Genomic DNA, 26,727 nt, shown 5'->3' with positions numbered 1-26,727 from the left:
TGCCTATATATTTGGCATTGTGAGAAAAAGGGGGCTCTAAAAACATTGTGTTTCCCATGTTAATTCCCATAGGATCTGTCAACATTTCTACAGCCCAAACCACAGGACAGAATTACACCAAATTTGGCGTAAAGCTAGCTGCCGGTACGCAGATTGTGCTTTTTGTTATTTGGTCTCAATCTCTTCAGTAGTTTGGGGATATTTAAGGGCAAATAAATGTGTATTTCTGTGGCCGCAAATATTTAGCAAAATTCACAATTTAAAAAAAATACGCAATCAAAAAAGAAGTGTGGGAATTGGCTGACCGCAACCTGACTAGAAAATTGTGACTGCCATTGTATTTCACAGGACACGTTCGCGGGGTGAAAATTCAAATTGAAAGTGGCATACGAGGTCAGGGTGAAGGTATCCTAACCCCATGGGTGTGATATAGGTGTGATTTAGGGGCAAATGATAGATTTAATATAATTTTGCAGCACAGTGCGCGATATTACTTGCGAGTATGGAAAATCTTGAAAGAAAAACCACAGACTCACTCATACACTAATTGATTCACTCATACATGCACTCATACACCCACTCAGACACTCATGCACCCACTCAGACCCACTCATAGACCTACACACTCACACATCCACTGACAGAGGCAGGCCCTATAGCCAGCCTGCACTACGCATGGCCAAAGGCGGGGTTGGTGGTTATAAGGGCTTGGCTGCAAGGCCAGGCCTTGCGATCAACCCCCGCCGTGCACGACCAAAAGTGGGGGTTGGAATAACGTATAGTAATTAAAATTACTTTACGTTAGAAAAACACTAGAAATTCACAGAAAAAAACAAAGGTTAGAGGGCCATTATAGTTAAATTCCGAATTTACTTGTACAAAACCATAGAAATTCAGCAGTTAGAGTTCTTTCAAGTAACTATAACTCACGCCCTAAGGTCACTATAACTTGCGCCTTCACCAAGCACAGCTAATTACTCCACAGATTATGTCATTGATGAGCTCTTTTATGGCATATTTTTTATCACTATCACGTTTGCAATAACATTATTGATAAGAAAAATGTGCACGGCAAGAGCGCGAGTTATAGCTACCTTAGGGATTTATCAGTGAATACATATATGTATATCTATATTTATTTATACATTATTATTTGTTCACTGAAAAAACAAAGTTACAGGGACATTATAGTTAGGTTCACACATTACCCACACTAAACCAAATAAATTAATCTGCTATAGTTATACTTCTGTAAAGAAACAATAACTCATGGCCTAAAGTTACTTTTTGGCATGAGTTAATTTCTTCAGCTAAGTATAACTATAGGTATAACTAAAACTGCTGAATTTCTTTTTTGTGGGTAAAGCGTGAACCTAACTATAACATCCCTTTAACTTTTGTTTTCTTCAGTGAATTTATATATATATTTTTAACGTAAAGTAATATATAATTACTGTATGTTACTACAACCACTGCCTGTAGCCAACCCCCCCACATACACCTAACCCCATGAGGCACAAGGCCTTCAGCCATGCACAGCGGGTTTTGGTGTGTGAGTAGGTGAGGTGCTTTTTTTCCACTGGGCTTCGAATCCGCTAATCCATTACAGATTTACACTGAGGGGTCGCACTGTGCACCATGGTGGATCTGCGGATCCGTGGATCAGGTGGAAAAAAATGTGGCAATTTGTTGCACATGAGGGGTCCCTAAGAGACCCCTCCATGTGTTCCATGGGGTCAAGATGCCCCTACTCTGACCCTTTATGTATGTTTTTATTTATGTTTTTTCTCTGACGGCCCAGCCTAAAAACAAAATGGCGGCCACAGCTTTCCTTTCAGGTTCAGGTTACAGCCAGTCAATCAAGGCAGTGCTTTTCACTCGGATCTGCAGGTACCCCTGCTGGTGATAGAGCGGTCCGTACTAATAATTTACCTGTATTCGGACGCTCTTTAGGCCGATGAATCTTTTGACTAAGTGGGACTCTCCGTACTCTATGTCGAGCAATTTATCAAATCAATAATCAATAACGAACATAAGCAATACCCTGATCAACATAACACTTAACAATCAATCCAGAATACATTTCGGCGAATCCTGACCTTTCAGTCAGGAATAACCACACCAGTTTATTGCAAAGTTAGTAAATTTATTTCCCTATATTAACAAAGCTAGCACGATATAGATGTGTCTCAACACCAAATGATAAACGTAAATGAACATTAATAGCTGTCCATAACGGCGAAACAAGTGCAATCTATGTAGCATTTGAATCACAAGACATTCGATAATAGCAATGCAAATCACTAATACGATAATCTGTAAAGAGCTAATTGCATACATTTAGTCAGCATAACAAGGTCTCAAATTGCATCGTGCAACAAAAGGAATCCTCATCTAACCTCAAATTAGCATCGGCATGTGGGACTTCATGCAAAAACAATTTAGCAACATTAATTTAGAAAAACTCCTAACTAGGGATCTTGTCAAAAATCAGCAGTTGGTTACCTAAAAGAAACACAATGCAATTGTACAATTTCCTTTCATATTTACCAATTACGATCAGCATACAAGGAAGTTTTCGTCTCACAGGTACAGTTTCTCGATCAGCATGGGTACCGTTTCGATCAGCATGGGACGGGGCAAAGGGGCAGGGGTGAACGGGGCAAATGCCTCACGGCGGCAAAATAAAACTACTACTTCATGCAAAGGGATCAAAGTTAAAGTCTCTAGGGCAAGAATCATTTAAAGTCTCTTTCTCTCGATTAGAGAAAGCATCAAAGTCTCTTTCAAAATGGCGTCGCAGCAAGGTGGGCCATAATAGCTACGAAGTCTGCAAAATGGCGAGTATCGAGCTGGTAATGGCTGGTAATAACTGGCAATGGCTACTTTCTTCTCGTGCACCTGGGTTTTATAGACAACAGTTCAAATCCAGTAGATAGGTTAGCTTCAAATTGTCCAATCAAAAACAACAGTTCTCAAGCTTTTACTTAAGCATACATTATCCTTGGAGATGGGTACGCAAGTTGCAACATTTTATACCAATTAGCTCACTTTCAGAGCCTCCATTGTCCGCACCTGCAGATCGACCTTGGAGTAAAGAGAAAAATGCCAAGCTGGCACGAAACTTTAAGATAAGCATGTGAACGATCTCAGTGGAAAAGTACAGCCTCAAGCAAAAATACACGTTTATTAGCACATTGGAAAAATACGAGCATCTAGACCGTGAGACCAGGCAACTAGGCCGAAGCCTCTACTAAAGTTATGCTAAGCTAAAACATTTCAAACGAGCAAATCGTAGCACACGTTTATGATTATGTCGGATTAGTGCAATTCTAATACACCACGTTATATAAAGCACGCTTATAAATGTTGGCAAACTACTCTAAGGGCACATTTTGTCCCCGTACAATCTTTATTAGTTCGGTTAAAGTCACACATGATTATTTCAACACTACGTTTAAGCGCTAATAAATGTAAAACCTTCATTTCTGCTTCATCAATGGTACCCGAAGATTCCCCTCGGTACCGCCGTATCACCAGTCCAAGGTAGCTATATTTTATTTTTGTTTAATTACTCTGAAACTACTGAACAGATTTACACCACATTATGAAAAACACTCTTTCTGGACCAAGATCTAGCTTTCTGCCAAATTTGGTGTGAACTCGTTCAGCGATTCAGGCTATAGTAATGGTAAAAAAATGGAAAATCCCAAAAGACTGCATGGGGGATTTCCTGAAGATTTGTCATAATGCCAAAGTTATTGGCAAAACAATAAACGCTTTTTCTATAAGAAAAGTTGATCCTAACTATAACTACACACTGGCTATAACTATATATATATATATACATATATATATATATATATATATATATATATATACATATATATATATATATATATATATATATCTTCACACCAGTTCGACATTTCAGTCAAAGATGCGGCACTCACAGGATTTAATCAATCTTCTTTTATTCCATAAAAAGAACCCCAACAAACTGACACCAACGAGTTTCGACCTTCTCGGTCTTGATCACGAAACCTATTAGTGTGGACTGGAGACCAGAGAGAAGAAGAGAAGGTCAAAGAATACACCGATATAGTGTAATGGAATCATTGAACGCGCATATATTAGAAACCTTTGTTGTGACTGTAGTGCCACCATAGTCCCATTGAGGAGTTAATTATATATAGATCAACTCCAAGGTCCGAAAAGGGCGCGCTCATTTCTTGGCGGTGCAAATTAACTCATATTTCCCTATAGTAATACTAGTACTATACTCATATTTCCCTATACTAATCCACGACTAATCCTTTTGGGCCACCCACCAAAAACCATTTCAACGCCTAGTCAGGGGTGGTAAGTGCAATTTAAATACAATTACAATAATTTTCAAATACTCCCAACTTCATGCAGAGATATCATAGGCCCTCATTTTGACACTGGCGGTCTTTTGACTGCCAGGGTTCATGTGGCGGTATCACCGCCAACAGGCTGGCGGTGTATACCGCCACATTATGAGTGTGACGGATTGGCCACATCCAACCCGCCCCATCTCCACTCATACCACCATAGTGATATGAACCGCCGGGCCGGAGATGTGCATCTCTCACCCGGTAGTCCACAAATGACCGCCAGCTGTACTAAGCTGGCCTACTGACATGCTTTCCGCAGCGGTACCACTGCCACCGGTAGAAGGGTCACCCCCAGCAATCACCTAACCCTCCCACCCTCCACCCCCTGAACCCCTAGAATCCCAGCACCCCCCAACACCCCACCCTCCCTAGAATCACAGCACCTCCCATCCCCACCCCTCCCCGCAATCATGCAGACACCCACACGCATGACGCATACACGCATTCATTAACACATACCCACACGCCTACTCACTGACATGCAGACACGTACTCACTCACATGCATACAACCATGCATACACCACAACACTCACAGATGCATACGCACATGCACACACACATTCATACACACACGTAGACACCACACACTCACACAAAACACTCCCCATCAAACCCCCCCCTGATGGACGCCTGGCTTACCTTGTCCAGCGAGGAGGTCGTCCGGCAGGGAACAGGAAGGGGCGCTTCTACCGCCAGCAGCACCCCACCAGCAGGACACCGCCAGGCCGTCTGTATGGCAAAAATATGGCTGGCGGCGTCCTACTGGTGGGGCGGTGCAGGTGGTAGCACCGCCCAGGTGCCTCGTCCGCCAGCATGGCTACTGCCGGATTTCCACCCTAAATGTGTCTGAAATCTATCAGTATCCATATTATGCTGGCCGTCTTCTGGAGCCGATGGCTTTGGCGGAGTCGCTTTGTGACCGCCAAAGTCATAATGAGGGCCATAGTCTGTCAACACTTCAACCAACAACTCAGCCAAGTCCCAAGCAAAAACATAAAAAATAAAGAAAAGGGGGAAAGGTATAAATATCCTGACACCGTAGCCTTGAAGCTGGGGTCCCCCTCGGACCAGGCCAAGGCTAAAAAAGCATTAAAAAAAAATATTTGCAGTAATTTTGCGGCAAATTCGCTGCAAAATGTTTTTAAAACAACAATTGCAGGCTTCCATGCTTTAAAAAAAAAAAATCTCTGGGTGGGCCAGGGATCCCGGGCCATGCCTACATCTACAAGGAAAGGAGGGGGGCACAAGGGTCCCCCCACAGCTCATAGGAGCCCCGGGGACCAATACTTCCTTAGGGCCTGTTTATAATTAAGGAGGGGGGCCGTGTAGACCCCCTCCATTGGGCTCTTTTAGCCCCGGGGACCACTACGTCCCTGGGGCTTTTCTTAGTAAAGGAGGGGGGGGGGGCAGGCAGATAACCACCCCGGGCCTTTAAAAAGCCCTGGAGACCACCATCTCCCCGGATCTAAAGACTGAAGAGGAGGGGCCAAACGGACTTCCGCTCCCTCGGGACCACCAGCTCCCTGGGATCAGTCGAATAATTTAAAGAGGGAGGGAGAGTGAAGACATCAATTACATTGGGGTAACAGCTGGAGTTTGGCTCAGTGCAATCTATCCAGTGCAATATAGGCATAATGCAAGTAATATAATTGCACCAGACGCAGCTTGGTGCACGTGGTGCTATTAATGCATTCCGACAGTCCTCGTCTTCTGCGGTCCCAGCTACATCTACCATCAGGATCTAATGGGCATTAGGGTGCCAGAGGCATTCAGTGTCAGGAAGCGATATATCTAAGACTCCCTCCCTACCCAATTTTCCCTAACCGCCTTTACCTCTATTGGGCTAAATTTGGGTAAGGGAGTAACCTTAGGTATGTGCGTCCCCAGCTGTGTAGCTGTGTAGGGCAGGGCATAAGTATGTTGGAATGTTTGGAAGGACATCATATGTGTGCCTGACATACATCGCCTTACAGCTTTAAACCTATAGTGTCCCATCGAGAAAAACCCTCTAAGGCAGCCACCTTGCGTAGCCATGTCTTCTGCCATAAGGGGGTGTGCTGCATAGTTTTACTTCACCATCTAGTGTGGCGGTGTGCCACATGCCCAACAAATATCACCCTGGTTACTTCCATAATGTTGGTTGAGATTCGGTTACTGTAGAGCAGATCCATAACACTGGGGAATCCCATGAGTGTTAGTTCCAGTCGATAGTTCCCAGTAAGCCATTCATTGATTATCAAGACTTGGGAAAATAAATAGTAGTAATGTAGGTTGGACATACCCAAACCTCCTTCATAGAGACTACGCTGCTCATACTCCAGTTGAGGCATGACTTACCTTGTGCCGTAGGAATGCATTAGTCACCATATCCATCTCTCTAAACCAATGGCCCTGTATATTAATGGAAATATTTTGAAAGAGATATAGAAAGCAGGGCAGTACTAATATTTTAAAGGGTGCTATGCATCCCATGACATTTAAGGGCAGCAAGCTTCACTTCTTGAGATCTTCCTTAACTTTACGAGTGACTGGGGTAATGTTGAAGGCCCAGGTCATGGATGAGTTGAGTGCAGTACTAATGCCAAGATAGGTACAGATAAGGCGTTGGATGGGTATGTTCGATTGCCATTCAATGACATCTCTCATTCTAGATAGGGGAAACAGAAGGGATTTCTTTGGGTTTACAGTGAGGCCCGATGCCTCCTCAAAGAGGTGTAGAAGATAGAAACAGTGGTGGCCCGCTCTTGTTTGGATTTGTCAAGTATAACACCACATTGTCTGCATAAAGGGCAATGTGATCTTCATCTCCTGTGGACCACCTCCTGCCAGTATATAGTGGTTAGCTGCATATCAGTCGAGCAAGAGGCTCTACAGCTAGGGCAAAAAGAAGTGGGGACAAAGGAAAGCCCTGCCTTGCCCCTCTACAAATATTAAAAGCCTCTGACACCGCCCATTAACAAGGACTCGGGCTGTTGGTAGTGTATGTAGCAGTTGCACCATGCAGCAAAAATTACATCCTGAAGCCGGCTGTGCTGAGGATCTCTCTCAAGTACCCCCAATCCACAGTATTAAATGCCTTCTCGAAATCTATCAATAGTAAGGATAATGGATCGGGAAGACAATGTTGGTAAGCCAATGCAACCTGAAAGCACTGCACATCATATTTGGTTCTACAGGGTGGCATAAACCTGAACTGGTCAGAGTGAATCAAGGATCCCAGGACCAGACATAAGCTGTTAGCCAACACAGTGGCATAAGTTTTTATTTTTCCATTAAATAAAGAGGTCAAGCAGTAGTCCACACACAACGTGGAAGCGGGTGCGTTTTTGGCAGGATCGCAATTGTGGCCTGATCGAGGTCATGAGGAAAAGTGACTACTTTCATCACCTCTTCATAAAGGCCATGTAGGGGGGAAGTAAAGATGTTGCTTAATTCCAAATAAAACTCAGTAGGGTAGCCTTCTGGGCCTGGGTTTTTGCCTGTCTTCAAGACCAAGATAACTTCACCAATCTCCTCTACGAAGATGGGTTGGTCTAGTACTCAGTGTTGTGTATCCAAAAGGCAAGGCATAGAGATTTCAGATACAAGTGGTGTTTCTGTCTCCAAGGCATGTCTGGGAGCAGCTTTATACAAGGTAGCATGCAAATGTGGCTGCTATACCATGGGAAGTGCAATGTGGAGCTCCTGCAGAGTCATTTACTTCAGGAATAATCAATCACACTAGGGGCCTACTGGTGAGCCAATAGCTTGCTATTTTATCCCCCCATCCGTATATCTATCCCTGTGTGGCACGCCAGACATACTTTTCAGCCTCTAGAGATTGGGCCCGGATTTCCTGCCTTACCATAGCAATGCGCAATCCACACCATGATAGTCATTTCAGACCAGGCGGGTTCCCAACTGGAGTGCACATTCCTCTGAAGAGGTAATATGTGCCTGCTTGCTTCTCTCCTGTTGTTTGAGGAAGGCTCTGGCATGGCCTCGCATTGATCTCAAAGCAGGATGCAGTCTTTTTACAGAGCCCACCTACCAAGCACTCATCCTGTAAGAGCTATGCATTTAGCAACCAAATGGATCTCCGGATTAGGTCAAACACTCCAATGCTTAGGAGGATTGGGGCATGAGCCGAGATGCCTTGAGCCAGTATTTGGACTTGTGTAAGTAACAAAAGATCAGTAGCCAGCATAAAGATCATGTCAATCTATGCATGCGTGTGGTGTGCTGCTGAAGTATGAGTGTATTGCTGGGACTGAGGGTGCCAGGTCCGCCGCACCTCTCAGAGGCAAAGGCCAGTTAGCCATTTACACAAACAAGTTGAGCAACAATGTTGCACCCCAGATGAGGATCCGGTGCAGGATCAAGGACTGCATTCATGTCCCCTCCAATGATGGTAAGATTTGGTGGCATCTGGGCCACTATGTCTGCAAGTGTGTCAAAGAATGACTCAAGCACTGTAGGTGAAGCATAGATACATACCAGGCTTAGGGGACGACCCTCTGACGTACGTGCCCAAGCAACTTATCTACTTTGGGGGTCCAGCCATGACTGATGAACTACTAATGGAAATCCACGGCGCAGAAGTATCACCACCCCTTGGGATCTTTGTGTGAATCCCGCACGATAAACATATTCAAACCCATATCTAGCCAGGAATGGACAGGAACCGCCAATTAAATGTGTCTCCTGGAGAAGGAGGACAGAGGAGCTAAGTTGCATTGCATGTCTCAGCACTATTGCTCATTTGATTCGATCTAAAAGATCGTTTGCATTCCAGGATACTACATTATATGGGGCCATGAAATGGATGGGTTAGCATGGTGGATCAGTTCAAAGGTTGGGCTGGTGACTACAAGGGGCCATGTCAGCCAGTGAGATACCCATGCAACCCATTAAACGTGCCACTTGACAATTTCCTGCAGGCAATGATTGCATGCAATAGCCTTTGCTTCACACTCCTGTCTGCGGTATCCTACAAACAAAGTAAATATCCGTGAGAAGAGGGCTGAGGGCCTGACTTTCAGCCATAGCCTTTGCTGATTTCCTTTGACTTCAATGCTTTCCAGAATTAAATGTGGCTATGTTTAGCAAGAACTAGCAGAGGGCATGGCCCATGGTCATGCTTAAAATCCAGGACACCATCCCCAGTGTAGTGTCTTGCATGATTTGAATGAAACCTTTATGGCTCCCCAGGGACTCCGTATCAGTGTGATGTAAGTGCTAGAATAGAATGTATGAGACCTTACTTTAAAATGTTGGAGTTCACAGGTACATGCAGAGGAATAAAGATGCATGATTTACAGCTCCATGTGTTGGCTACTCATACAGCTGGTACCAGGCTGGGGAAGATGCTACAACTAATATGTGCTTGAAAGGGCCTGCAGATTTGTTCACTGGACCCTGGGCATTTGGTATGGTTTTGAGCCATTTCCTGTATACAGTAAACAATTCCTGCTGGGGTGGGGCGTGATAATAGGCTGTAGCCAGGAGGTGATTGCTTTTGGTCAAACCCAGTACTAGTACTCCTGCTCCCATTTCAATGGGAATGGCCACAAACCATGGCCACTGAAAACTGACCACAGCACATGCTGGTTAGCATTTGTACTCACTACTGCTATGCTCAAAACCTTCCAGGCTTGGTTTGTGGCTGTGTTCAAAGGACACTGGACCTGTGAGTGGCTTTCATCCGCCACCTATGCAGAATACTCCTTACCTGCTAAGCATGGCTTAAGGCTGTATCCTGAGGCAAACTTCATTACGTGAGGCAACTCCCTGGAAACTGTATACTTGCTAGCAGAACCTTGTGGGCATGATGTGCATCCAGGCCAAGTAGGCAGTGGAAATAGACAATGTCCTTTTTCCAATTCTATTGCCAGCTATACTCCCCAGACACAGTCTGTTGCCACACAGAGTTTGCACTGGATAAAAGGGCATAATGCCCAGTCCTCCCAGTGGCCACAAGTTCCAGTTAGGAATAGGGTCCTGCAGCCACATAGAATGTAAGCTCACGTTTATGAGGGACATTTGCCTCCTTGCAAACATGCGTCCTAATATTCGTGGCTCTGGTCCTAAATATATGTATTACATGATTGTATACACAGAGGATTTAAAATAAATCAATAACTTGTTTACAATCAGAAGCAGATACAATTATAGTCTTTCAGGAGTAGTCTTGAGCGTAAGCATACTACATTCCTACCCATATATGGATTTACCTCTGGAAGCAGAATATCTATGACTGTACCAGGACAGGAGTGGGCCATGGAAAAGTTGGTGAAAACTAACACACTCAAATGTTTGTGGACAACGACCAAATCTCCATGGCGCTCAGTAGCGGCTTCTCCGCTATGGCGGAGGAGTGTTACCCCCCCACACCCTTAAGCAGCTGCAAAACTTTAACAACAAAACTATAATAAACTGTGTTAATTATCGTCTCGTAGTTAAAGGTGCTGGGCCATGCGGGGTGCCAAGATGAGGAGGAGTGCACTGTGCACCCCCCTCAGTGCACACAGGTGTTTGGCCGGCCATCTCGGGCCAACCAAACACACATGCGCACTATGCTTTCTCCAACCCGGCACTGTGTTGCCGGGCTGGAAAGAGCAGGCACAGGCTCTCAGTCTGCCTGGGAGTGCCCTGGCTGGGCGCACCAGCTAATTCAAACACTGCTCTGAGCAGTGTCAGGATTCACCTCAGGGCAGACTGGGAGCCTGTGGGAGATCTGCCGTGACCAGAAAAGAGGAGCGGCGCAGTGAAGCAGGTACATTTTTATTTTTAATTGTTTTTTTTAATTAAATGTTTTTCTCCCCCTGCTCACCGCCCCGCAACTTTACCATGAAGCAAGCTGCTCCTGGTAGTGTGCCCTCCCTGTTATTCCACATCGGACTGAAATGTTGAAAAATATTTTACAATCAATCCGCAAAGAAGGATTGTTAAATAATATGCTGTGACTTTATTGGCTTGTAAATAGCAAAGTGTTTAATTTATAATCTATAGTTTTGTATTTGTGAAAAATTTATTTTGACACATCTTTCTGTTAGAAATTAGTTTTGAATTTTGTTAACTTTGACATTGTTGCAAACAGAAGTGGTTATGCACAAGCAGCTTCCTTTTTTGCACAATAGCATTAGTCAATTTAGCATTATTGAGCAACACTTATTCACATTTTGTACGCAATCTAATCAGTGTGAAGGTGTGTTTCACAAAACTGAAAATGTGTTGGTATGACTGAGGGATGAGGAAAGAGGAGTAGGGTTGATGGATGAGGAATAGGGGTGATGGATGAGGTATGAGAAGTAGGAATGATGGAAGATGGATGAGAAGTATGGAGGAGAAGCAGGGATGAGGGATGAGAAGTAGGAATGATGGAAGATGAGTAGGGATGAAAAGCAGGGATGATGGAAGAGAAGTAGGGATGGGAAGCAGGGATGAGTGTTGAGAAATAGGGATCATGGAAGAGAAGCAGGGATGATGAATGAGAAGTTGGGGTGAAGTGCGATGGATGAGAAGCAGGGATGAAGGATGAGAAGTAGGGATAATAGAAGAGAAGCAGGGATGATGGATGAAAAGTAGGGATGATGTATGATGGATGAGAAGCAGGGATGATGGATGAGAAGTAGGGATGATGCATGATGGATGAGAAGCAGGGATGATGGATGAGAACTAGGGATAATGTATGCTGATGAGAAGTATGGATGATGGATGTGTTGCAGGGATGAGAAGTAGCGTTGTTTCAAGAGAAGGTGAATAATCGTTGAGAAGCAGGAATGATGTATGATGGATGAGAAGCAGGGATGATGGATGAGAAGTAGGGATGATGGATGATGGAAGGGAAGCAGGGATAATGGCTGAAAAGTAGGGAAGATGTATGATGGATGAGAAGTAGTGATGAAGGATGAGAAGCAGGGATGAGGAGTGAGGAATGAGGATGTCCTCAGATGGGTGCTGTATCAGTGCTCCGTGTTGCTCTCTTCCTTGTGTGCTGCTCGCTCTTTCTCATGTGCATGCTTCTCTGCTGCATGTGCCTCTCCTGCTCCCTCTTTGTTGTACTTTGCTTTGTGTGCTGTTTGCTCTGTTTTCTGTGCTTCTCACCTGCAAAACTCCCCTGCCCTCACACTATGTTGTTGTCTGTTGGTGCTCTCTCTCTTGTGTGCTGCTTTTCCCCTCCACCATCCACCTGCTACCCTCACATTTTCCCCGATTGCACCTCTCTGCCATGGCCCATTTTTATTTCTTTTTTGTTCTTTTTCAATTTTCATTTTTATTCACTGATCCCTGTTACACTGCCATTTTGGATCAGTAAATTAAAAAAAAGAAAATGGTGGCTGCATCATTCTGTAGGCTTGTGCATGAGTGGTGCCAATACTGAATGAATCGACCAGTAAAAGCAGTTAAGTAATTGCATCTTTTTTTTTTTGCCTATGCTATGCAGCATTGGCAAAAAAGCATTTTACTTTTTGCCAGTGCTGAAGCTAAAAGGTCCAAAAGTCAAGACCCATTGTTTTTTTCTTTTTTGCCAATGCTATGCAGCATTGGCAAAAAAGCTTTTAACTTTTTGTCAGTGCCAGGGTCAATAGGTCCAAAGGCAAGACCTATTGGCTTTGCTAATGCTTGCTTTTTTATAGTCATGCTGCTCGATAGGGGCTGGTCTAGTCAACAGGATACGTTTAAATAAATGTGTAGGGGTGTACATATATTTTAAAAGGCTGCAAGTCCTGCTGGGCTCTCGTTTCTGACACAGAGTATTATTATTTCATAGAAAAAACGCACACAGACCAGCAGGGATCTTCACTGCTTACCAGGTATGAACACCACAAGCCACCCTCATACCGTGAAACGTTCCACTGCAGCTACACTTCATTCCACTCTCACCAATAAAAAATTTGTTAATATGTTTGTTGGTGATTGCGTCAAAGTAAAGATTTCCCCATTTAAATATTTGTGCTACCAGCACAGTGTCCCATTAGCACTTCATATACACACAAACACAATAAGTAGATACCAGTGCACTTTAGGGCATATAAATTTACAGCGTGGATAGATAGTGGTACTTGGTTATACATGGTGACAGTGCTGGGGTCTACGATGCAACTTGAGAAATACTTGATATTCCATTGGCCACAGTACTGACTCTGGGACCAAAATGCTCCCAGGATAGGGCAGCAGCGGCCTCTGCAAATCTCAAGTGGAAGGGTGGGGGTGATGGAGACGGAAGGAAAAAAAAACGTACCTTATCTCTGTTTCTGTCTACAGCCGCCTCGCGCTCCTCTTCCCTCTGTGTGGTGTCCCAGCATTCACTAGGACACCAGCACAGGCTCCCCAGTAATCCTTAACTGCTTTCATGCTAAACATAATATGTATGCAGCGTCAGGATTAGTCTGAGTGGCAGTCACTACGGCTCAGACACAAGCCTGGGGTCTGTGCTGTGTCTCCAGCCCAGCTGTGTATACAGCTGGGTTGGAGAAACCTAAGTGTGCATGTGTGTTTTGCCGGCCTGAGACGGCCAGCCAAACACACATGCGCACTTAGTCTACTCTCCCCGTCTGCCCCTTCCCACCTCCCATGGCCCAGCCCCGCCACGCCCCTCCCTGTACTGCTGTCTGAGCCAGCAGATGAAAAATGAAACTATAGTAGAACTATTGTTTCGTTTTTCATTGCCTCGCTCTTGGCCGGGGGGGCGACGGTCTTTTGACATAGCCAAGGAGCCACCCTGGTCATTTGTCTTCCAAGAGGATTCTTGTCATGTTAGCTTTGCTTTCTTTATATCCTCCACTAATTGACTGTCTGCACTCATCTAGTTTCTAGGAAACTGGTACACAGTCGTGGTGGCATCAAACTGCTCTCAATTTATGAAGATGAAATCAATGATGAAAATGCCTGTGAACTTGATCACCGCACATGAAAATGGAGACCTGGATGTTCTCATGGGCTTCCCAGGGTAAGTGTCGGGGAAATCAGTCACTGAGTAGGCAACAGCTGGACAGTGATAAATACCTACTAGATAGAGAGACTTACCTTGCAGGTTAGAAGGCATAGGGTCTCTTTCCAATGCATATTTCTTTCATTATGATGATCGGCCTATGTGTCACCAATGCCAATAAAGCACTTTGTGGCTTCTAGATGAGCATTAGAGTTCCTGCTTCAATCAGTGATATTCTACCACTGACTTCAACTAATCACTATTTCATTTGTTTTCTACACACTCTCCCTTCATCTACTTTGTGAGCTAATGGGTCTGGAAGAGGTAACAGTTGTGGAGAAGCAGTGTGTGGAAATCAGACAGCTGCCCGGATAGACTTTATTAAAGTTCTCTGTTATAAGATTACCACTATAAAATGTCAATTATGAAGATTTGCCAAGATGCAGTGTGTTATAAACCTCATTTTGTCATAATGGGATTTTAGGGCTCTGGGAAGGTGACTATTTGGGAACTGCTGGGATTATACTATATTACAGTGCTTTGATGATCAGCAATATGTGGCAGATGTCTAGAGTCTTCGCAGACCTGCCTGGTTAGTATTGAGTGGTTAGTTGAACTGGGATAGACTGTATCTGTGCCCTCTAGTTGCCAGCAAGGTACCACAGTACCTTTTGTGAATTATATGCCAGTCCCATTGCTGACGAGGGGCAGGTAGTGAATTGGTATTTGGTATCATATGGTGGCATAGATTACATCAGACTCAATGAGACCAGGAGGATCATCAAAAAGAGGGGATTTACTGTCATCCAACTTGTGAGTAGATGTAGAAGGGGTTGATCCTGGTGCTGCTGGTGTCCCAATAAGGAGCTGATGTCCAAGGGGTGACTGTCTTCTCTTTGTGGAACTGCAGATGAGTTGTACCAGTGAGGGCGCTCTGCCTAGTTGATCTATTTTTTGGCCGTACACAGGGTGACATTCTCTTAAAGTCCAGCACATGGCCTGTACCCTGAGGTGACAGTCCCATACAGAAAAGTGCCAACAATACCCCCCTTGTGTTGTATAGGAGGATTTGGTACCAGGTAGGCTAATTCCCTAGACATCAATGGCAATTGTCCACAGTTATCGTAAGTTGATGCTTACCTCATGGTCTGCTGAAAGAGAGGCAGAGTTTCTTACCCTTGGCCCTTTCCAGGCCCTAACAGGCAGCACCATTAACCTGCCACCCCTTACCTGGATGGCCAGACTGAATGCCTTCAAGGATCCGTTTAAGGAAGAAGGAACGTCCTAGTTGTGAATGGACCTGGTTCCATTGGTTGGTCAAAGAGTCACAGACTGGGCGACCTAAAGCTAGAACCGATTTTAACTCAATACACACATTTACCAAGTGGAGCTCCACAGCAAGGAAGGGCTCCTTGGCTTGGAAGTGGCAGAGAGAAAAGGTGGTGAGGCTGAACCAAATCTTCACCAAATGCTCAGAACCAGATTTTAAACACAATCCCATCAAATATAATTTTTATTTGATCAAATTAAACTCCAAATGATTTATACACAAAACCTCTAGATGACGTGATTGTTCACTTGGCTTAGTAAGCAAGTATAGAGTTGTCTACTTGGAGCAGAGTTCATGTACAGATTTATGTATGTGAGTAGATACCCATCATAATCACTGGGATTAGAGAGGAGATACAAGGATATATGCTTGCATTAGGGCTGTAAGTGTCCCATCCATTTAAACTAGTTGGCAGGTGCCTTCCTGTGCATTTAGACTAGTGAGAAGGCACATATCCATCAGTTGTGCCTAATAACTGGGCACCTACTTAATTTCTCACATTTGTTGATATAGTTTCCTCTTCAGCAGAAGAGTTTCTTCAAAGTAACAAGCATGCATTTCTGCACTATTTCTCCAGGAAAGATGGATGCATGAAGAAAGACATGTACTACCGGATGATCAGCCCAGGCCACTACACTCTAAGCAGTAAGTATCACCATTACTTTCTCTCCAGCACATGAGTTAGACCTCACATGTAGGTTGGTCTTCACAAGCAAGTAGAGCAGTGAAGAATCAGCATGTTGTCTCTCTCTCTCACCAGAGCAGGAGTTGGTCTTTGAAAAAAGTAAATATAATGACTCCCAACACCAGGAGGGGTTGCCTCCCATAGTGTGGTGGTAATTGTTTTTTACTGTCCCTCACCACCAGGTTTAACCTGGCAGTGACAAACAGCAAACAAAAACATATAACACCTTCCTCTCTAAAGTGAGCAGATGGTGTTCTATGTGAACCTCTGATTGTCCATACTCCATTGTGCCATCAGAGGAGTATGCCACCGATGGAGCTGGAGTAGGCTCCATCACTGACAAACTTATAGCACGCCCAACTGTAAATCAGGTGAGTGGACCTTCAGACTAGCTCATGGGATGGAGTATTCACTCCCCTAAATTCAAATCAGCCCCTTTATATCGTGTATTGAGTAACATTCATCCACCCAAATAATTTTCACTAATGAGCTATCATGTCATATATGAGGGTTGGGAGAAAGTTGCTGGCCAGTACCTTCAGCATAGTGGAGAGGACTGGACCGGTAAGTTTGTTCGACAGACACTCCCTTAAACTACAGAACATACATCCAACTCATTCTCATTAATACTCGCTCTGCAGTACTTTACTCACCAGACATCGCAGACCTCATCACCTATCACAAGCTTGACCCTCATCACAGGAACATGGCTCACACTCACATTTTCACACATCCTAAATGTCCTTCATCCCACAGACTTCAGCATTCATCTGTGGACCTCACACATAAGAAGGAAGGAGGCATTTTTGTTATCTTTTGGTCCTCTTGGTCCTACACCCTAGGCAAACTAGTTACACTCAATGCAATGGAGCTGCTGATATGTCATTTCCCACTCTGTTACTCAGACAGCTACTTTCCCTCTAATATATAGGCTTTCATTCATGAATTCTCAGATCTCCTCATCGCTTTGTTCATCCAACACACCCACACCACCGTCTTGGGTGACTTCAACCTCTCAGGCAACAAAAGCTAAAAAACAAACAAGAGACACCCTCTTCAACACCAGCGATAGACACAACATGGTACAGCTTGTCAAACAACCCACACACTTCACCGACCACATTCTTGACCTTATCTTCTCAGCACGACCAACAATCCAATGCAAACCACCCACACCCTCTACTGGATCGACCACTTTTCCTATATTCCTACTTAGTGTCCTACCAACAAACCAAGGTCAACACAAAGGAAAGACCAAACCCCAGATCCTTCAAAGATTTCTCTATAGACCTAATGCCTAAACTTCTCTCTTACCCTATCAACTCCAAATCTGATGCCATCACCCTTCTAAACAACTTCAACATTTTTTGGAAAGCTATATGAACATCCAGCTCCCAAATACAATATGTAACTGAAAGTCAAAGCCTTCAGCGTCCTGGTACTCTTGTTAACCATAAACAATCCACCTGCAGACTGGAAAGAAAATAGGAAAAAACAGAACTCCCAAGGACTTCTTAATACTAAAATCCTTCCATGCAACACGCAGACAGTTCAACACATTATCCAAAGCAAAGTACTACACCAACACCATCGATGAAGCCCCCAACAGAAGCAGAATATTGTCAAGACAATTAAGCACTGCGCCAATGACCCCTGCAGGACACACCTATTTCTCAATAGACATAAAAGTGCAATGCAATCAACCTCTTCATCAGTGAAAAAATACAGATCTGACAACACATCAGCAACACCAAGTCTGCTTCATCTTTTCAACCTGCCTCTTTCCACAGAATCACACAATCGTCAGCCTTTAAAGGCCTATCTCTCTCAAATCTGACTGCCATAATCAACTCGCTCAAAAACATGTCTTATGAAAATCATATGAAAATTACTATTGTCCTTCATCAAAGCTCTCTCTGAAGATGCTCTGTTACCCCTACTCACCATTGTCAATGGTTTCCCAGAAGCTCTCATAACAGGCTGCATACTCCCACTCCTATGCCATTTGTTGGCTTGTGTGGCATTCTGCTTTACAGCCTCATGATTTGTTGCAGTAGGCCTGGCATCATTTCCGTTCTCTGTGTGGAGCAGGTTACAAGCACTGATTGATTCAACTTAATCAATGCTGTGTTTGGTCAAGTACACAATGGTTGCAGAACCCCATATAAGCAGTAAAGCTATGCATTCTTTGGTCAATATTTTTAAAAATAGTAGTCCAAAGCCTTGTTCAGCAAAAACATCCAACTGCAACAATCACAAATCTGCCAACAAAACCCATACATACACACATTCAGACAGATGTTTCAAAGTTATATTTAATGTACGAGCCTTAGCTTTTTTCTTCTCTAGTTGTGTGACTGAACCCTTCACGTTCGTCACTTGACATCCCCAAATATTCATAGCTTTTTACTCTCGCAAGGCCCATATCATCTGACTGCCATTAGCCATTTTTCGTAATTTTCTGCCAAAAAATTACTATTTCAGTAAATAATTCCCAGGCACATTGGAGTCCTCTAAGCGTCTTATCCAAGATGACTGTATCGTCAGCATGCTGAAGTATGCCATACTTAGTGTAGGAGGATTTGTATAACTGTTCTTATAGTGTTACCTACATCAACTATATATAAACTGAAGAGCAGAGGCACAAGTATGCAGCCCTGCTTAAGGCTTGTATCAGTGAAAACCTTCTCCGACACCACCATTTCAGTGGTTAGTTGTAACCTCACCTGTGTTTGTGAATATAGTGATATAATTGCATCCAAATGAGGGAACAAGATTGACAATTTTCCCCATGATGTCTCTCCATTAATGATATCAAAAGAAGTCACCAAATCAAAAAGGTCATCTTTAGCGTAGGCCAGTTCGTGTATGGTCAGAGAAAGAGCTAGTAAATTATCTTCTATACAGCATCCTTTCTAAAGTCTCCTTTGATGGTATGTTCTTTGCTAGTGGCACAGTATACAAGTTCTGTTTGAGGGATTCTCACAAAGCATTTTCCCTCTATAACAATCAGTGCTAATAATCAGTAACTGGACGGAGAGGAATAAGAAACGTTTCTTTGATGGGCACCAGTAATGGCTCGCGCCATCTGTCAGGTGCAGTGTTGTGATAAACAATTTCTATATAAAGGTGTCAGAATTTCTGTCCATAACAAAGGATTTGACCAAAAAATCGCCTTTGGTAGGCTATTTGTCCTGGAGCACTATGGCTTCAAAGAGACATTACAACATTCTGTACCTCCATCCTTGCAAGTTCCAGAGTGACTATCTTATCTCTCTGGTTCTGTGAGTTTTGCCATAGCGCATACAATACAATAATACAATTTAAGGTCTGCTGCAGGGACACTGTTAATTCATTTTCTCTTCTCTTGCAACAGCAATTGATTAACTAGCCTCCAACATTTACGAGCATCTCCAGACCTGCATATTGGATGCAGACTAATCCATCTATGTTTAACTTTTCTTTTTCTTTCCACAAACCTTTCCTATACTAGCACAGATTTCCCCAATTTCTTTAATTATCCTTTGATCTGCTCTTTCTAATCATTTGATTTAAATAATTTCCCAGAGTTCTTGGCTCTTTTGAGTAAAATCTGTTTTCACTTTATGTCTCATTTTAATTATAGGATAATTAGTCAAACCCACCTACCTGAACAGTCACACCTCCTTAAACGAAAAAAGACACCTCCGTGTTTGTGAATGCATGGGTGTGAGTGAGTGTGTGGTCCCCCCCCCGCCAAAATTACCGGCTGCCACTGCAGCCTCCCACCCCATATTATTGAATTCTGCACGAAGCTGAAGACCTGGCTTTTCAATTAACCAATCTGCAATAGGCAGGGAAGGGCACAAACACACCTGTTCAGCGCCAGGACACCCTCACGGTGATAGTGGGCTTTTACAAATACACATAACATAACAAGTTATTGTACAGTTGTTGGCCATAGTGTTGCAGTGACTATACTGACACTCCTTTCCTCATTCCATGTAAGAAGTCATTGAGGGGAACCATTTTATTTATATACCAAGGCACTCTTTTGGTGGTTTCTCTATCAGCAGGGTATAATGACAACAGAAATGACTCAATTTCTCACAGTTGTGCACTTGACAGCAATATGCTGGGTTAAATGGTCACTACCTTACAGAGTTATTATTTTAAAATTCTCTGTTAAACCAAAGAATTCCACAGTAGTCATGGAATAGTTCAATACCGCCTGTCTCTGTTAGGAAAGGTGCACAAATGATACAGATGATAAGACGGACTGCCCATTTAATCTTCAGAAACACAAGCTATGCATGGCCAACATTATATTGGTGCCCTTTTTCATTATCTTTTATCTGCCATGGGCAAACGATTGCCAGTATGTCCCAAAGGTTGTCTCTTCTACTCTCTCATCTCCATTGGTTTCCACAAAGAATAAATTATCATTAAAGTCTCCTGGTTTAATCCACCTGGTGTCTGCATGTTCTGCTCTCAAATCTCAGAACACATTTGGTAGGGAGTTAACTATTTGTTATTTTCCCTGGTAGGCTTTAAATTTGCATATACATTAAAGAGATCAGACCTTTGAGTCTTTGGTTGACTTTTTGTTGAAAATTCTGTTCTCAACAGGTCAGCACATCCTAGTTCTTCTTTCTTTACAGATGTTCAGTCTTTAGAAGACACAATTGACAACAACAGTGGTACTTGCACGTTGGGCTAATTCTCATCCTTGTTGACAAATTGTCTTTATCAATAATGGCCATAGAGGAAGTTCATATGACCAGTTATAGTGGGTTTTACTGGATCCAGTGTTTACCAATAAAGGTTTTGAGTCTACTAAGGAGAGAAATGCAGTTGATCGCCTTGGAACTGGACATTTGTATGTCATGGTGTTGTTTATTAGTTTCTGTTGTATTTTGCTGAACAAGTATATTGTACCTATGTTATTCTGCTATACATACATACATAATTGGTGAAAACTCTACATGCCACAAAAGGATTCAGTAGGAATCACTATTAAATGACCATCAGGTGAGCATGTTGACATTTCAGTGACTTGGTGAGTGGCAGCTTGTTGGTTTCTTTACACTGAACATTTCTGGAAGAAGGTGGCATCTATGTGATATTATGTTGTTTTTGTAGGGTACCTTTAGGGGTCTAATGGAAATATCTGAATTACTAATTGCTAATAGTCATTTTAGATTGGTTAGAAACATCAAACAAGAAATTCAATATAGTAGAAGTAGGTTGTGGACAATTATAGTCTTGGGATTCCCTTATTCTTGTCAGCTTATTGATGGGGACAGCAACTTCATTGTTGTATTGTAGGACAATAACCATAGTTGCATCGCTGTGATATCAGACAATCGCCAAATTGGATCTTTTATGACTTACAAAAATTGTGAGTGGAGAAACTTGTTTGGTAGTACAGGGGTGTTAAAGATGACTTTCTTACAGTAGATCAGTTATTGTGTAAGAGATTTGTATTATCAATCAAATGACTTCTTAAACACTTTTACAGATAGAAGGTTGATTGTCCTAAATTACGTTGTGATATGCACTATCTGACAACTGATTTTCTCGAACGGTGGTCATATAATGAAAACATCATCAATAAATTGATGCTATTGTGATAAACATTAGTCAAATCAGTGTTGATTGACAATGTTATTCCTTTAATATAGTACCATTATTGTGTTCTCATTGCTAGTACAACATGAGACCCCACTACAGTCCCTCAAAGCTGCACATAATAATTGTGTGAACATTTAAAGTCCTTATGTAAATACCTATTTCCACAACATCAAAATAAAATGATTAGCATACAGGCTAAATGCCAGGATGCCTTTCCCTACTCCACTATGCCCTTTTCATATAATATGCTAGTAAACCAGCTAAACACATTTAGAGTAACCAGGATGTGTTTTCCTTCAAAGCCATCAGTGTCTACAAATCACAGGGCAGGGGATTACAAAATAAATCACAAAGTTGTGATGATCTATGGTCTGTACAAACTAGAGCTGGAATGATTGCCTTTCCAATTGTTATGACCGGTGTCTTATGTGTTTGGGTGGAATGTTTATTATTGGCACCTTAGTCATTGGTTGTTAAGAAACAACCCTAGTATTTTACATCTACCCATTGTAAACTCCAGTCTTCGGGCATACATGTATATATCTTTTTAACTGCTGATGTTCTTTGAGTGTCATGCCTTGCACTTTAATGTCCCTACTCCACTCTATGAGTAAATCCAATATATATTGATTTTTAGGTTTACATTTATTTATTAATTAATATGACTCATCCTGGGGACCATATGCAAAAAATTTCACTGTCACTTGTCAGCCAGTTATTCCATCGACTTCTGCTTACAAATAGATTTTTAATATAAAATCATGCATATAAACACAGCTGTGGGGGGGCGGAGCTTGCCAAGCTGAAAGATGGCCGCGCTTTAGCGGAGCTCCGCCGGCTACCAGAAAATCCTTTACAATCCTGCAGACCTAACCCGAGTTCTTGAATTCCCTGAGGGAGCAACTGATGCCTGTACGTCATGGGAGAAGATTCTGCCGTCCGGGAGCTCCGACAAGACCCAGCGTGAGTGTCAGGCCGGAAAATCAGAGCGCGAGGGCCAGAGCGAACCGGGCGAGGCGCGGAAACTGCGAGACGGCGCTAGCGCCTGCACGCGGATGTGGGACAGGAGAGATCCCGAGGGGTGCGGCGGCGGGAGAGCCGGCGCCTGGGACAAGAACGTGGGCGCACATAAGGCAGCCCTGGTCGGCTCAGCATAACTGCGGGGGCCCCCGGGTGGCATAGAATGCACGTGGCGTTGCTCCCCTTTCAGATCGGAGGCACAGTTGACCCGGCGAGAGAAGCAAAGGCCTAGAGGTGAGCCAGGGTGTGCAGAAAGAAACCTACCGCTGTTGCTGTTGGGGGAACCGAACCAGATAGCCCAGAATTGACACGGCTGCAACAAAACTAGGAGGGACGCATCGGTGAGGGCCGGTGCAGTGTATCGCGCGCACACACAACAAAAGTAAGAAGGCCCCCAAGTGAGCTGATTGCGGCGCGCTGATCGTGGCATCCCTGGAAACCAGAGCTGGGCATAAGATCGGAGGCACTGACCCTTTGGAGCAGCCTTTAGGGGAAAAGGTTCGGGACACAGAGAATACTAATACCTACAGGAAACAGATCGCAAGGAAAAGTCATTAGCCCATACCAACATGGGGAAACATGATAAAGCACAGCCTAAACTGCATTTTGAGAGACGCAAAACTATGAGTCAGACCGATGAAGGACCTGAAGCCAGACCTGAGGGGACCCCAGAGGCCCCAATTCATGATGAACAAAACCTGCGCCACATTTTAACAACTATGCAACAAAGTCTAACTCAAATAGACAGTCAAATCGACTCTCTATCACACCTAGTGGATAGAATGTCGGAAAGATTAGATAAGCAAACGGAGCGTTTGGACCAAGTGGAACGGCGTGTATCAGCAGTGGAGGATGGACATATTACACTAGCAACTGGACAGCTAAAACGGAACACGGAACTGGATATCCTTAAACACAAAATGGATGATTTGGAATCCCGCTCTCGACGGAACAATCTTCGCATCATAGGACTTGCGGAGTCCACATCGATCGTAAATATGGAGAAATTTGTTGAGAACTTGCTAATACAACTGCTGGGGCAAGACACTTTCTCAACGTTCTTCGTTGTGGAACGAGCACATAGGTCGCTGGCGATCCGGCCTCCGCCGGGGGCTCCACCTCGTCCAGTGATAGCGAGACTGTTGAACTATAGGGACCGTGATGCTGCATTGAAACGGGCACGTGAGTTGAAAACATTGCAACACGAGGGAATGACTCTCTCGTTGTACCCTGACTTCACACTGCAGGTTCAGGAAGCGAGGAAGCAATTTCTGCCAGGAAAGAAACAGCTAAGAATTTTGCAGCTAGATTATAGAATGTTATACCCCGCTAAACTGAGAGTAGATGTAGATGGGAACACAATATTCTTTACCGACCATAAAAAGTTGGAACAATTTGTTAACCATAAGCTAGCAGATAAAAGAAAGGCTCCGGATACTGACCAGACAAATGACTAATCAAATTCTAGATTTTAGTCTCTCTCTGTAGCAATTTGTTCAGAACACCAGGACTGAGAAATTTATGTGCAATATAGTTGTAAATTAGTGACATGTGAATATCACCCACAATAAGAATGTCCGAGGCCTTCTAGGTCCAGAGATAAGCCATACGTGTATTACGCAATGCGTGTGACGTCCCCAGAGATATAGGGAAGGTCTGTCAGAAAAGTACATTGGTAGCCAAGATAACAAAACCATTGTTAGGGCGAAGCAACATCCACCCTCGTGTGTGTTGCACTAACGGAAATGTTGGGGTTAGCATTTAGAGGGGTAGTTCGTGAGAGGATATCAAATGTTACTATCAGATGGGCAGGTTGGGGTTTAGCCTATTGTGGGAGGGGGGTTGGGGGAGGGTAAAAGTTGCAGCAGCAGTATGGTGGAAATGTAGGGCAAAACAAAGCAGACAAAATGCAGACGAGTACTATACACAATCAGGCGCAGAAAAACAATTTAGAAAAATAGATGACTCTGGTGTATATACAACTACTGACACACAAAAAGACCAACACAAACTTAGGTTGGTCACCTGGAATGTGAGAGGTCCTAATGACACACGCAAAACCCGGGGGGTGGTGGCATATTTGCTTAGACACAAGGTCGATATTGCATTACTACAAGAGACACACTTGGCCCCAGATAGTCTTATGCTCAACCCTCGCAGAATGAAAGGACAGTGCTTAGCTGCAGGATACACAACACACTCTAGGGGTGTTCTACTATGGGCCTCTCGCGCATCAGCCATTGAGTTCGATAGTGCAGAAATCGACCCCGGAGGGCGTTATGTGATAGCAAGGTGTAGGTGCAGATCTTCCACTTTTATATTAATAGGAATATACGGGCCAAATTATGACGACCCCAAGTTTTACAAAGATTTAGAGGCGCGAGCAGTGAAGTGGAGAGATGTTCCACAACTTTGGTGTGGAGACTTTAATTGCACATTATCTCCTGAATTGGATAGATCGGGGGTAGGACCAGAGGCCCAGCTGCTGCAGCACGTGCAATACGAGACATAATGGTAGTCTCAGGACTGGTAGATGTTTGGAGAGACAGACATCCGGAAAGGGGAGGCTACACTCATTACTCATCAGTGCATGACCTGCATACACGCATAGATTATTGGTTAGTCTCCCACAGCATATCGCACAGAGTTACGCCAGAGGCTCCCTGGCCACAAACTTATTCGGATCACTCTCCTGTTTCGATATTATTGACAATGGGTCGTGTTCCACCGCCTCCGTTCTCCTGGAGATTCCCGCCATACTCACTGACCGACACTGTGTTCAGGGAGGAACTGGCCAGCGCAATCAAAGAGTTCTTCCAACTAAATAAAGGAACAGCTGCCAGAGTAGGTACAGTCTGGGAGACATTTAAGGTATACATAAGAAGAATTACCATGTCCAAACACGCGGGGGTACTCCAATCAATAAGGGGAAGACTACAATTACTCGAAAGGGAACTATCCCAGTTAGAACAAGAACATCGTGATACTGCAGATACAGGTACACTGGGTCACACACGTTCCAAGATACAGGAGTATCAGGAGACAGGACTATCGGAAATTCGTCATATGGGGAAGTATGCCGTCACCCAGACATACGGGGAGGGGGACAGATCTGGCAAAGTCCTGGCAAACTTAATACGCCCCAGTCGCAGTAATAATCTAATTAACACAATGACAGCAACAGATGGTAGCACACTCAATGACCCCGAAGATATAGCTGCTAGATTTCGTGAATATTACCAGACACTATACACCACAAGGGGAAACTCGGATCCTAACGCCATAAACTAATATCTCACCCGCATGGTATTACCGAAACTTTCGGAGAACGATAGGGAGGCTCTGCGAGCACCATTCACTCTGGTCGAGATAGCAAAAGCGCTGGGAAGCATGGCTGAGAGTAAGGCCCCGGGCCCTGATGGCCTGACTGTATACTTCTATAAAGCATATCAAACACTAATACTTCTGCATCTAAAAGAGGTATTTGAGGAGATGATCAAAGAGGGTTGCATGCCTCCATCGATAAGGGAAGCCATGATAGTTACACTGCTTAAGCCAGGGAAGCCAAAAGAACAATGCTCCTCCTATAGGCCGTTGTCGTTATTGAATGTTGATGTCAAAATATATGCCAAAATGTTTGCGGAACGACTGGCCAGAGTACTGCCTCTGCTAGTAAAACCTGAACAGGCAGGACTTGTCCCTGGCCGCAATCTAACCATGAACCTACACACTTTATTCGGCATAAT

General features: G+C 43.8%; 1 protein-coding gene across 1 annotated transcript in view; it reads left to right on the top strand.

Moving 5' to 3' along the window:
• The window catches only part of LOC138302175 (lipocalin-15-like), a 65,978-nt gene that overhangs the window by 20,896 nt on the left and 18,355 nt on the right, over positions 1 to 26,727 (top strand). Inside the window, exons 2-3 of the mRNA XM_069242524.1 lie at positions 14,212 to 14,351; positions 16,241 to 16,308. Coding sequence (XP_069098625.1) covers positions 14,212 to 14,351; positions 16,241 to 16,308 — 208 coding nt within the window. The remainder of the gene's footprint in view (positions 1 to 14,211; positions 14,352 to 16,240; positions 16,309 to 26,727) is intronic.

The sequence above is a fragment of the Pleurodeles waltl genome, chromosome 6 (assembly GCF_031143425.1).
Source record: "Pleurodeles waltl isolate 20211129_DDA chromosome 6, aPleWal1.hap1.20221129, whole genome shotgun sequence".
Classification (NCBI taxonomy): Eukaryota; Metazoa; Chordata; class Amphibia; order Caudata; family Salamandridae; genus Pleurodeles; species Pleurodeles waltl.
The sequence above is the reverse complement of the archived record's forward strand: the minus strand, read 5'-3'. Positions and strand labels throughout refer to the sequence as shown.